The 14,749-nt window shown below is 32.9% G+C and overlaps 1 protein-coding gene across 1 annotated transcript; it reads left to right on the top strand.

Moving 5' to 3' along the window:
* Positions 1-2,506: 2,506 nt before the first annotated feature.
* On the top strand, positions 2,507-4,108 carry LOC129896662 (miraculin-like). The gene is made up of 2 exons (XM_055972599.1): positions 2,507-3,061; positions 3,833-4,108. The coding sequence occupies exons 1-2, from the start codon at positions 2,562-2,564 to the stop codon at positions 3,987-3,989; spliced, it is 657 nt and encodes a 218-aa protein (XP_055828574.1). The 5' UTR covers positions 2,507-2,561; the 3' UTR covers positions 3,990-4,108.
* The last annotated feature ends 10,641 nt before the right edge of the window (positions 4,109-14,749 follow it).

The following is a 14,749-nucleotide window of genomic DNA, read 5'->3' as shown; positions in this document are numbered from 1 at the left end:
AGTATTAACTTGGAAATTCCGAGCCTAGATCAGACTTGGATGAAATCTGAGTCAGATGAGGTCTGGGGTAATATGCTAATGGATGGGTGATTAAATTATGAGTTTGATCATTTAAGTTGATATCCAATACATTAAGAAGTGTATGGTTTTACGGAATTAAATTCGGGTGAGTAAAACTTCCGTAATTGATCTTGACATGAAAATATTATTTCAGAACATCAAGGATTGAGGGTGTGTTGCAAAATGGGGGCTTGTAACTTAAATTTCAGAGTTTTTGTCTTCGTACAATCATCCGCAATGGTATTATTCCCTCTATGGCGGGTTATTCTCGCTATGACGGGTCAGTCGCGAACAAAAACAGGGAAAAATTTTAAAAATATTATTTTTTTACAAACTTCATGTTTGGAGAGCAAAGGGAGACTTAGGGACATTTTTTTCAGTTTTCCACAAAATTCGTCGATATAGGTAAGTAGTCCGTTCCTCTAACGTATAACTTAATTCTTAGTCATTAGAATCTATAGAAATTAACTTGGGGAAAGGTTTTGGCCTGAAATTAATGGTGGGAAAAGCCCTAGTTGGGTGATAGAATCATGAACTTGGCCAAGGGTTAGTATTTTTATATAATCTGGACAAATTAGGCCATTGTCATTGATTCTTTGCATTAATTTTTTGTTTTAAACCAAGAACAAGCCAACTGACTCCGGAAAGGAAAAGCTCAAGTTCTTTAAGAGCATCCAGGCTTGATTTCTAAGTAAGTGATGATTTATTTTTCTGTCTGTGTATATGTGCTTGTTAAATGCATTGATAGTATTTATGCATGTATGTGATTAGGAAAAGATGAAATAAACCTAATGAAATGACTATTGTGATCAATTGCATGCAATGAACCTGTTAACTTGATTATGCAAGTGTGTAAACTATTTATTACGGATTGTGATTGTGATTGTGATTGTAATTGTGATATTGAATCAAGTACCAAGCCGGTACATATTGGATCAGGTGTCACACCGACACATATTAGGGCACCATGCCTGTATATATTGAATCGGGTGTCAGCTCTTTTAGGCCACCGTGGATTCTTCTCACTCTTGGTCCTTTTCCTTCGTAGTTAGGCTATTTCCAGACTTTATTTTATATTATTATTTTTGGGGTTGCATCCCCTTACTCTAGACCTTTAGTAGAGTTTTGGTACAATGACTTTTAGGTTCTAGGGGTTAATTTCCGCACGTTAATTTTATTGATTTGATTATTTTTCTGAGCTTATGAGAAATCAATTTAAAATTATTATAAAGCTTGTTTCCACATCTTTAAATGCATTTCTTTTATTAGTATTGCTTAGTTGGCTTGTAGTATTGGTTCTCCCACCGGAGGGTAGTGTGGGTGCCACTCATGGCCCGGTTTGGATCGTGACACCTAAGTATGGAAAAATCCTTCGTAGGGAGTGATTCCCACCGAATGGGGTCTACACGGTGCAAATCTAAAATAGTCGGGCTTCAATGTGGGTACTGGACACCGGGTGGGAACAAAAAAAAAGAAGACATTTTCCAATGTATTATTATTTTCTTTTTAAATATGTTATATATTTGAAAAATACGTAAATATTACTATAGATCATAATAATTAACTACTTAAAATAGTTTTAAAAAAACATATAAAGAATTTATTTGACTATCGAAAGTCCTTTGTGCCACAAAATTGGGACATGCGGAGTAGTATATATTATGTGCAAATTATGTAAAAAGTAATATAAATCATAATAATTAATAACTTAAAAATATTTTAAAAGACATGAATTTTTTTATTGACTATATAATTTCATTTCTATCACATAAAATGAGACAACCGATCCTGCCATGCGACTTACCCTTAACAGTTGACTAACATTCGTCAACTGACAAAGGGTAAATCGCATGGCAGGATGCATTTTTATTTTTTGATTTCATCTTGAAACCAATCTCCCTTTTGGAATTTTTACAAAAAAAAACACCTTTTCGGCTCTGAACGTCTTATTTGAAGGGTATTCTCTGTGTTAGTTTGTCGCTCTAATATTCTAGTTCTTCATTCTATATAATATAGATAATATGTAAATTAAATTTTCTCATATATTATAAGTAGATCCAAACGAAAAGAGTAATCATACATCTAATTTCATAAATTTTGTTGTGTCGTTTTAATTTTTTAATATTTTTTATTGAAATTAATAATGCAACACCCTTTAATCTTACCATCTTAAACATAACATGTAAAAAGTTTAAATTAAAATAGTTATCAAAAAATGAAAGACATTATTTTTGAAATAGACTAAAGAAAAAAATAGGACAAACAAAATAAAATTGACAGAGTATTACTTTCTCGTTTACGTGATACATTATTATTAATATCTTTCTTTGTTCAAAAAGTCTTTTATTTATTTTAAATTTTATTTTATATTCAATCAAATACGATCACATGATAAATTGAAACGGAGAGCGTATGCTGAATCTATAAATAGGAGGTGAAGAAAGGCTCCCTTGTACCACCATCAAATAATAGAGAGTAGAGAGTTTGGGTAATTTGCAATAATGAAAAGCCTTTTGGTATTTCTGTCAATTGCACTATTTGTTCCCGTATCTTTATCATCAACATTTTCTTCAGATCTCTTACTTCCCTCTCAACTTTCTATTGGTAACTCCTATCCTTCAGTACTTGACGTTGATGGGTATCCACTCGAAGTAGGTGCCAAATACTCTGTGTTACCATCTTTAAGGGGTAGTGGAGGTGGTCTTACTTTGTCTAGAGTTGTTGACAAAAATGTGAAAGTTTGTCCACAAGACATTGTCCAAGTCCCTAAAGAATTTAACCCTGGTCTTCCTGTGGAATTCTTTCCTGCGTACCCTGGTGAACTCATCAAAGTTAACAACCCCATAAATGTTAAGTTCATTAGTGAGATGTCATCTTGTGCTAATTTTACAGTGTGGAAGATGGACAAGAAATATAAGTATGTGGTAAGTAGAGGGACCCTAGGGGCTTTGAACCGCATAAGGAACTGGTTCAGGATTGTGCCATATGGAGAAGACTACAGGTATATATATACTTGTCTTACCTTTTTATTTTTAGGTCGGTTTAAAGAAATATTTTTTTTTAACAACGCTTCAATTCTAATTTTTCACATAGCATATTTAAGAAAAATAAATTGATAAAATTATAAAAATTCATAAGTAGGTAGGCGTGCTTTGTCTTGGTGTCCTTACTAGTACTCTTAGTATTATGCTTGTTGTTTCATGTTCTTTGATTTTGTTGATACCTATTGTTTTGTGTCAATTGTAATATTATTTAGGTATAGTATTGTTTCTACTATCTATTGTTTTGTTACTATCTAATCTCTTGTACTTTCATTACCTTTTCTTTTAGTTTGTTTTTGTCTTGAGCCGAGTACTACAACAACAATAACGACCCGGTAAAATCCCACAACGTGGGATCTGGGGAAGATAAAGTGTACGCAGACCTGACTCCTACCAAGGTAGGACGACTGTTTTCGAAAGACCCTCGGCTCAGTAAAATCAAAAAAGAAGTCAGAGAAGAATAGAGAAGAATAAGAAGTTCAAAGCAATATGAAAAAGCAAGTATCGAGTGACTATTAAAAATAATCTAAAATTTGTGTATATTTTACTTTTTCCTCCAAACCTAACTCTATGAAAATACAGTGGATATGTTGTTGTTGTTGCATAAACTGCAAAAGTATTTCATTGTTTTCTTAAATTTCATATTGAGTGAAAATCACATAAACAAATTGAAACAGAGCGAGGTATTACTAATAGATAAAACTCATTATTTTTAAAATTGGTGTGTGCAGGTTTGTCTACTGTCCTTCACTCTGTGTTCCTTGCAGGATTAAGTGTATTGACTTGTATATTTCTTATGAGAATCAAGGTGAGAATGTTGACGTTAGACGTTTGGCAGCCTCAGACAATGCATTTCCATTTTCTGTTTACTTCAAGAAGGTAGAGTAATGCCTACCAGCCAACGTGTATTGCTTTTAATTATTGTACTAGCCACTAGTTAAAATACCTATGTATGTGTATCATGACTACTTGGCAATAATAAAGATTTTTGTCTTTTTAGTTTGTTATGTTCTTGATCTCATACTATAGTACTATAGTGCGCTGCATATATTTTATTTGAGTATGGAATTTAAATGATGGATTGATAAGCTCAAATTACATCGTAAAAAGGTACCAAAGATATCGTTATATTAAATATATAGCCCAACAAGGGTACAATAATGAAAAATACATCAATTTTTTAGTGCAATATCCAACTTAAAAATCTTAATTTCTAGGAAAAAGACAAGGTAATAATTAGAGATTTTACTTGCACAAAACAATGCTAATTTAATGTTTAAATCATATGATAAAGGCAACTAGCTAGGGTTGTGCTCCCAAAATGTAGGTAATGCAATTGGGTATATACTTAACTCATTCAAATGCCAAGACGAACTAGCTAGACAAGGATTTCATAGCTTAATTAAAAGTCTCCAGACCAAATTAATGAATTTAAGCATAATCAGTAAAACCTCAAGTTAATTTTTCCATCTCTACCTTGAGTTATTAAATGGAGTTTAAAGCTTTAAATTCTTGTTGTTTACTATTTTACTAATCTTTAATTTTCTCTCTCAAGAAAAATCAAGACAAATAGCCACATTTAATATTTGCAACCTTTAAATAAAATCAAAATTGAAGAGATAAATAGAGAACATCAATGTCAAATTTTTAATGATTGTATTTATTTAGATTTTAAATTATTTTAAATTATAATTTATGTAATACTCTATCAATATCAATTAAAATTTATTAATATATATAGACAAATAGAGAATAGCTCCGTCGTTTATATTACTTGATCTTCTAAAAATAGTTATTTTAATTTACTTGTTCAATTTATGAAATCAAGAAAAAAATTAAATATTTTTTAATTTCTACCCTTAGTATTTAAAAATCGCAGAAAGTAGTAATAGTCAAATTAAATTTTCAAAACATTAATAATGTTAGTTTAGTAAAATACATCTCTAATTAAATTTTCTTAAGAGGTGTCATCATGTAGAGCCAAGTAATATGAAATGTATGGAGAAAGACAAAAATATATGCATACATATGTATATACATGCTTAATGCATATTATATTGAAATAACGATTATAAAAATAATATTAAGTTTTGTGACAAATTCATAAAAATAGTATTCTACTTATAATATTAATAAACTTAAAGAAAAGCTATAAATATCCAGCTTATAAAAGAAATTTTATATAATATAAAGAAGTATTACATATATGTGATATAACAAGGATAAAATGAACAATGTATAAGATAAAAGAAAAGGTTTGATTATTATTTAAAAAAGATTTAATTTTTAATACAATTCGGAGGTGAAAATCAAGTCGCCAAAGATTTAAGAGTTTAATCTTATCGCCTTATGTTATCCATCGATGGGATATTGCAAGAATAGTTATAAATGAATGAGTATACCAAGAAACACTTACATTAAGTTATTTGTAGTGTTAGACTAAATTTAGAAGTTAAAAGGGAGACTTAAAACAAAATTCCAGTTGAAGATTTTATTAGGGAGAAATATTTCAAATAGTCTTTCAGCTACCAACATGAGTTGTGGTGTATTAGTGGGGCTGCTTCACCCTTAATCAGATGTCTCAGGTTCAATTCTTAGGTATTGAAAAAATCCTATGGGAGCGCCACCTCCGAACGGACCCTACAGTGCGTGATCCGAATCTAGTCAGGGCTCCACAGACTCTCGACATCGGATGAAAAATAAAAAAAAAGTCTTTCAGCTATTGGTTGTAGCGCCACCTCCGAACGGACCCTACAGTGCGTGATCCGAATCTAATCAGGGCTCTACAGACTCTGAACACCGAATGAAAAATAAAAAAAAAGTCTTTCAGCTATTGGTTGTATTTAACCTCCCCCCACCCCGCCACCCCCTACATTATTGAAATGCATTTTACTTGTGCTAATTTTTCTATCCACAACTTTTCAATCATTCATCAAAATTTGTTTGTACCACTAGTTTTTAGTTCCTTTTCTTGCCGTACTTTTTCCTTTCAAAATTATGACTTTGTTTTATAGAAAAAGGGCTTGTATCCTTTTTAATTTTGTGATTTAGAATTGATACAACTCATGTTATATAAATGACATAAATATATTATTTTTATCTAGCGAAGTGAAAAGAATAATTTTGTGAGGATCAAAATAATCAGGTGTCATGCAGAATCTTGCAAAACAAACTTCGAAATACTGTGAATAAGAAGACAAATGAAAAATATACTAAAAGAGACACAATCATTTAACGTGGTTCGATTAACCGACATATATTCAAAATAGAGGATGAGCAATTCACTATATAAAAGAGAGTACACAATATCGAGAGAAATAACCTCACCAAATTCATTCAGAATAAAAAAAAAGGTTCACACAAGTGTCACGTAACACTTGTGTCTCACCGTTTTTCCCTACACAAAACTCTTAGGACAACATCGTGAATGCTACATGTTAGAAAGAATGAACCTCTATTTATAGAGTCATTAACCTTTTTCAACAAGAAAATGACTAACCAAATATGGAGACTTTCTGTTTTTCTTTTAGGAAAAGGAAAATCAAATTATGAAAAGAAACTCTGGAAAATACCCAACAAATCTCCTCCTTGACTTGAATTGTTGACAAATTAAATTTGCTCTACCTTCTTCACATAATTTTCAACAAGATCTCTTCCATTAAATCTATGTCTCGACACAGAGAACCACTCTGAAAAAATTTCTTCAACAAAAATCTTTATTACTGTCAAATAGGTTTCGGGTAGAACTGAACCTGCCAAGATGAGCACCTATTTTTAACCTCGCTTTAATGCCACTTGTTAGGATCGAAATAATCAGGTGTCATGCAGAAGCTAGCAAAATAAACCTCGAAAGACCATGAATAAGAAGATGTAACAATCTGAACCGCCGCTAATTTCGATTAAAAAAAAATCACAAGAATCTAGCTTGACTGGGTCCCTCTATCCAGCCAGAGTAGGATGATCCCGCCTCGGCGACGTCGCTAGAGCGGGAGGTCGTGGGACAGAACTTAAGTCGTGAATTTCTTATTTTTTTTCACTTCTCCTAAGTATGAGTTAGAGGCGGGGGTTTCTGCAAAACCCTCCAAAAAGGCTGCTCTTGAATGAAGAAGAGGAGAGGAGGGAATCTCAGCTTTTGAAAGGCTTCAACTAGTGAAATTCAATATGATCTTGCCCGTGGAACATCTGGAATCAATGATTTCAGCTGTGTTATCTCTCTGTGAATGCTTGGCGCCCAGGTAAGCTAGGATTCTCTTTTCTGAGTAGTAAACATATACCTACTGTGTAATATAGAAGGAAAACTAATGAGAATTCATATACTAAGTTGTGGATGGATTAGGAGTACAGATCCAATTGTGATAGGGTCAAATTCGAATGTGATTTGGATAGAAAGGTGCTGCGGAGAATTAAGAAGTTATTGATTGTTATGTTTTTGTGTGCAGCTGGTTAATTTATATCAGGGCATAGAATCTCGTACAGAAAAGTAAAACTAGTAGATTTTGAGGTTAAACCTGTAAGATTTGTTAGTGCGGACGTTGATTGTTCACGAAATTATCTTATTTGTGTAATTGAGTTACTTAGGATATGCTTAAACATGTACAGATAAGGGTAATAGGTTAGTCCTTATATAAATGAGTACTTGCTGGCCTATTTTTGTGATAAAGCTGTTCCTGGTGATATAAATATTGTGAATACTGAATGTAATTGTGAATGTGGTATGTTTAGATCAGGTGTCATATTCCGACACATATATGAATCGGATGTCACGTTCTGACACGTATTTGGATCGGGTGCACATTCCGATACATTCTTGGATCTGATATCACGTTCTGACACAAATATGACTGAATTGGATCCCCTGAGAGGACCAAGTAAGTGTGTGTGGATGGTCCCATGAGAGGACCTGATGATATATGTATTTTCATGTAATAATAAGGTTTGTGGTAGATGATTCATGGACTAAGAACTATAAATGAACTCTTGAGTTAAGGTGTGTTAGATATAGAGAATTATGATCATCAATACACTTATTGTTGGGTAAGAGGATGGGCCGGCCCTGTTAGGCCTGGATGTGATCTATATGGTATAATCGTATTCTACACTTAGAAGTTGAGGTTTCTAGTTGCCAGAGAGTGTTACCATTGTGATTTTCATGAATAACTGGGTAGGGATAATGGCTATTCAGAACTCAAGTGAGTTGGAGAGTGTAGTTATGAGACGGATATATTTTATGTTGTGAGACAATTAGACCAACTAGTGAGGGTTAGGCAAAATCATTGAACGGTTAAGGGTTGCTAGGTGGGGACTATTGGGGTGATGGAATAATAGTAAGGTGGGTCCCTAACCCACAGGTTTTAAGCTGTGACTAGGGTGGTAGTGGAACCGTGTTGCTTAGGGTGGTGAATACCCTAAGGGTGAGAATAAGGAGTGCACTTATTGGGCTGGGGTGACTAAATTGAGAAAGTTTAAGTATTATGATATCTCTTATTTTTCTGTTCATATATTATGTGGTGGGTATCAGATTGAATGATGATGTCTACCAGTACATGTTATTTGTACTGATACTACTCTTGCTGTGCCACTTGACATAGTCTGGTTGCAGGGTCAGTTATGTCTCTTTGGTGAAGACGAAGGCGATCCTCCAGTAACTTCTATTTTTCTCTTATCTTGGTGGAAGGTGGGTCATTGGTCTTCTATTTTATTTCTACTCTTAGTAGCTTTTGTACCTATTTAGACTAGTATCCTTGAGGGATTTTGTATAATTGTATAAGCTGCTCTTTAATATAATTTTCTTTAAAAATTTTGGTTTAATTATTCAAGTTTGTTTTAAATTCCGCAACTGTTCATATATAAGGGATTAAGGGTTCTCCTGCTCAGGTCACAAAATGGGTGCCCGCAATGCCCGGTGGATTGGATCATGACAGAAGGCAAACGAGAAATATATCAAAAGATACACAAATATTTAATGTGGTTCGGTCAACTGACCTACATTTACAAGAGAAGATCAATAATCCACTATATAAAAGAGAATACACAATATCAAGAGAAATAACATCTCCAAATTCATTCAGAATAAAAAGAGGTCCACACAAGTGTTAATGTAACACTTGTGTCATACCGTTTCTCACCCTATACAAAACTCCCAAAGCCCCTTGTGAATGCTACATGTTAGAAGGAATGAATCTTTATTTATAGAATAATTAACATTTTCTTATAAAGAAAAAGGACTAGCCAAATATGAAGACTTTGTGTTTTCCTTTTAAGAAAAGAAAAACCCAATTATGGAAATAAACTTGGGACAAATACCCAACAAATTTAAAATTTGAAATTAAAATGTGAAAACTATAATATGAAGATTACATTATAACGAAATATTTGATAAATATATTTTTGTAGATGTTTGGCATACTGAATTCAAAACTTACACGCAGTGCAACATAAAATGAGTATTTGGTTTATAATAGCTACTAGATAAACTAGGATAATTGTATCTGATCAAATTTTAACTTGACATTCTTAAAGAACTTTGGGGAAAATATTCAGAGGGGGATTTTTTGCGTTTGGTTAATTTATTCCATGAATAGCTAAGTCTGAAATATTATGTCAACGCTGAATGTAACATAAAAATAGTATTAAAATTGTCGTATAAATAATCTGAGAATTATTTATATTGAAATATATTTTTTAACAGAACATAAAATAAAATAATCTCATATTTTATGTTGATATTCTAAGCTCATATTTGATGTCGATATTCTAAACTCATATTTTATGTCGATATTCTAACCTCATATTTTGTGTCGATATTCTAGCCTATCTGTGATATCAAACAACTGCACAAAAGAGCAAATCATACTTCTTCCGTTTATTTTTATTTGTTCATTTTAAACTTTTCACGCTCCTTATTAAGAAATAATAATTAATGAAAATATTTAATCATAATATTTATATTAATTTATATTTAATATTTTTTGAAAATATTTTTTGAAATAAATAAATAATGCTAAAATAAATTATGATTCTTTTTTTAATCTTTTGTTGATATACTAGATTGGCAAGGGCCCGTGCTCAACACTAACAATTTGTTCTCAGACAAAACAATTCCACTTGAAAATATTAATAATCCAAGACTACTTCAGAATATGAATAATATTATGCTATAGTGTACAACAGACACAAGTATACTACAAAATATGAATATGTACAACAGACACAAGTATATTGTCTACTTAAATCATCTTCAAACATTGTTATATACACAGAATTTAGTAGATGTAAAGTGATGAGTCGGAGTTCTAATTTTAGTACATTCTTCTAGATTTCAAAAAGCTATAGCATAGCGAGTTGTTGAGCTTTCTGACAAAAATGTGCAACATTAGTAATCCTGCAAAGTTGAGGCAATTGTTGATGGAAGGAAAACTCATAAGAAAGAGGCATATTACATAAAAAAAAAGTGGTATATCACGTCACCTGAAGAGTAAGGATATTGATTTCAGCCAAGTAATGTCTGGTAGGAGGAATATACCAATTTCCGCAACAGAACCTAGAGTCATTTGAGCAATACAGACAAAAGTTATGATATTTAGCTTGGTCGGAGGCGACAGTGATTTCTCAAGCTCTTCAATTGGTTTGACATGTTCAATTAGAGCTTCTTTATCAAGCACCCAATAAAATTTATGTATCAATCTTCCATATGAAGTTAGTGAAACTTTCACTATGGCAGTGGAGATTAAGTATGTATATCAACAGTCTAAGTTTCTTTGCATAATAGTCGATATCATCACCATATACAACTGCCCTGATTTGTTGCTCCTGCAAAGTCGATATTGACTTACTTTTTGAGATTTAGATGAATAGTATAATTATGCATATAAGATGAGATGCCACAATTATAAGCGAGAGTACTTGTTCATCTTTCAAAATCAGATTTTGAAACTAATTTTCTTTCCAGACTTTGTTGCGGTCGACTCATGACAATTTGGACTTTACAAGTCCAATCGGGAGTGTCAGTTGTTATTCCTTCAATATTGAATCTTAGAGCCATTTGTGTACCAAATATATCTTGACAATAATCTGGGCAAGATTATTCAAAGAGACACAACAGTTAAATACTGTAAATTTTTAACAATGTGAAGCGAATATAGACATTTAGGGAACTTAGAGGAATAAACAGATAAAATGCATTCATAAAGAAGAATGTTTTTCATTTGCAATAATCAAGGACAGGCTATTGACAACTTTCTCTATGTCAAAATTCTCAAATTCAAACATAATACGGTACAATTGAATTTTCTTAGACAACTTTTTATTTTTTTTCTCATAAAGATGCAAACAGAGAATTGACATCAGTTGGCTACACTTAATCTTTGTTTTAAAAAATAATTATAAAATTTCTATTTTATCTAGGTGAGAAAAATATTCTTCAAGGCACAATTGTAAGTAGTGAAGAATAGTATGATTCATGGTAATATAGAACAGAACACACTCTGGTGCACTTTTTATCTAATACAGAGTAAAGACAATAACAGAACTAACACACAATAGAAAATAACAAATCAAAAAATGAAAGCGAGCAATAATAAAGTCAACCCAAACAAACAAAGGATTCCTATTGCAAGACGATTTAGATGTAGGATACCTATTCAAAAGTTTTCGCACAATTCTGGAAAGTATTCTTGGTTGTGTTGTTCCACTATTACATACTTGACATTTTAGATATTAAACATGAAAAGAAAGAACATGAGAAATAGTTATCCCTCCTTCAAGCTATGTTTTGGAGAATTCGACACGAGTGCGACATCGAAAGTGAAGAGTCTGTGCAATTTGGCCCTCAAGTGTGCTACATTTTAATTGTTAAATTTGTTCTTTTTGTTGTAATAGACATTGTTGTGCAATGAAGATTAAGAGGGGGGTGAATTAAAATTTATCCCTTAGTCGGCTGCTTAGGCCTGATGGTCGATTAACGTGCAGGTTAGTATAAACAGTATACAGCAAAAATAAGAATGCAGGAATAGAAAGAAGACAAAAGTTTATCTTGGTTCAGATCACCGATATGGTGCCCAGTCCAGTCCCCTTGAGTGTTACACCCGGTAAATTACCAAAATACCCCTAAACTAAAGAACTCTCGCACAACATATTATTCTTAACTTTTTTTATCAATTTGAGTCCGGAGTATCGATCAGGGAAAAAATCATGTGGAAAAGTTATTTCGATTGAATTTTAGGCCAATCGAATCAAAAGATAATTTTTTGAGGCAAATGCAATTCCAGAGAAGTGCACGCCAGGTCCGCATCGCGGACTTGGCCAATCTTGGTTCAAAAATCACTTTTGAAGACTTTCGAAAAAATGAACTATGAGGGAATAAGTGTGCGACGCGGACTTGTTCCCCCACAAGTTAAATTTTCTGCCTGGTTTTATTTTAAGGAGGGGCCTTTCGATCTTTTCCCCACCCCTCCTATACTTAACGCATGACTGATATAGGTATTTTTGACTTTAAAAGACTTTCTAAACATTCCTAAGTCTATTCTACGCATTGTAACTAGAGACCTAGGGCTAAGAAGTGGAGAAAAAGCTAAGGTTCAAGAGATTGAAGCGAGCTCTTGCCAGATTGATTGTCATGTACTCATCCCAATTATGTAAGGCTAAACTAAAGCATGGAATTTGTTCTTCCATGTTCTCCAAGATTGTGATAGGTTGATTTGTGAATGAATTAAGTCCCCAAGATTGTGATAGATTGATTTATGAATGAATTGAGTCCCAATGATTGTGTTTCTTGAAAATTTTCTTTAAACTTAACATATTTTAAAATAATATTGCATAATTGATAATTAATGTGAACTTGTTTTTGAATAAATGATTTTTGACTATTTACTTCATAAACCCTCACGATATTTTGACTAATATTGGATGAATATGATTAAGGATTGAGTCTAGAACCTTGAACTTGTGAATGTATGATTGTGATTGGGATGTGAGCATGATGATAGTCTTGATGAAACTTGATAGTATTTGCATCTTCATTATTGAACTAAATTGAATGGTCTCAACTACATGTTGTCATAAATAATTGTCCCAACTACTCATAAATGAATGATTTAGGAATGATTGGAAGATTGATTGTACGAAAGGATTGATTGGATAGAACCGGTGAACTGAGAAAAGTCCATATGAGACTTGTTGATTGATTTGATTGGGAGATTGATTGTCCGAAAGCACTGATTTGATAAAACCGATGAACTGATAAAAGTCAATATGAGGCTTGTTCACTGTTTGATTGGGATTTATTGTCTTATGAGCATTGAGTTTTGGGAGTATTGAGCACCGAATAGAATAAGAGTAAGTAATAACTCAAACTCAATAACTATGTAGCCAGCATAGGAGAGAATTGAATCATTAAAGTTGGATGTTTCCCTTTATTTTAATGCCCTGAAAAGATAGGACTTGATTATTTGATTGGATCCTTGATTGGACGATTCATCCTTTACCCTAACAAAGTATTGGGTGATTCTGGCAACAACAACGGGCTTGTTGTATGATCACTCGCTCATTAGTAATTGTTGTCAGATAAGAGAAACTCTCATATAATTCTTGATAGTACTCTGATTTGATTGGATTGGATCAGGTTGGATTGAATTGAATTGGATTGTATATGATTGGTCTCTGTCTAAACCTTACTCTTGCTTTAGACTTATGACATCCTAATTGAATTCATTATCTTTTTGATTGTGATATCTGAACTGGTATTATTTTACCTTATGCATATTTTATTCTGTCATATTACATACGCGTACATTCCACGTACTGGCGTCCATTTGGGCCTGCATCATTTCATGATGTAGAGATAGGTTCTAGAGTTTATCAATAGGCGTACCATTGAGGATCCATTCGCATTCTAGCTGATTAATGAGTCCTCCCTGCTTTCGGAGGATTTAATTCTTTTATCATCTAGTTTTAGAGTTTATACTTTTACTTTTATTTAATTTGAGGTAGTCATGAATCTGTTATTGGCACCACTCAGACAGTTGATAGAGGTTTCATAGACTAGATTGCTGACTTTTTGATTTGAGGTTGTCTTTTGTCTAGTTTCATTCGTACTAGTCTTGTTGATTGGATTAAATAGATTGTTGGACTTTGGCTTTATTCCATAAGTATTTATTTGATCATCTTGATGACTTAAGTATTCCGCTAATAGAGAGTTGATTGAATGATTGTGTGAAATACTAAGTGATTCACTTGGGGACTAGCAATAGTCTCTAAGTGTCGGTCACGTATAGAGTACCCCTCCGGGGAGTGACAAACTTGGTATCAAAGCATAGAGTTCAAGAGTCCTAGGGAGTCTATGAAGTCGTGTCTAGAAGAATCTTGCTTATGGGTGTGTTGTGCACCACAATTATAATCAGGAAACTAAATGACATTAGAAATTATTTTACTTCTTAATATTCTGAGTTTGTGTGATAGAGTTTAACTATATAAAAGTTCACTTATAATTTGTGCGTTCACGTTTTGACTTTAGATCATGCCTCCAAGAAGGACTATCGAACAAGCTAGGGGTAGAGGAAGCCTAGCCAGGAAAAGTGTTAACCAACCTGAACAACAAATTCTTGAAGGACAAGGAAACCCAGTTGTGCATGTAGAGAAGCCACCACAGGCTG

Source organism: Solanum dulcamara, chromosome 7 (assembly GCF_947179165.1).
Source record: "Solanum dulcamara chromosome 7, daSolDulc1.2, whole genome shotgun sequence".
Taxonomy (NCBI): Eukaryota; Viridiplantae; Streptophyta; class Magnoliopsida; order Solanales; family Solanaceae; genus Solanum; species Solanum dulcamara.
Note: the sequence above shows the minus strand (reverse complement) of the source record. Positions and strands in the feature narration are given on the sequence as shown.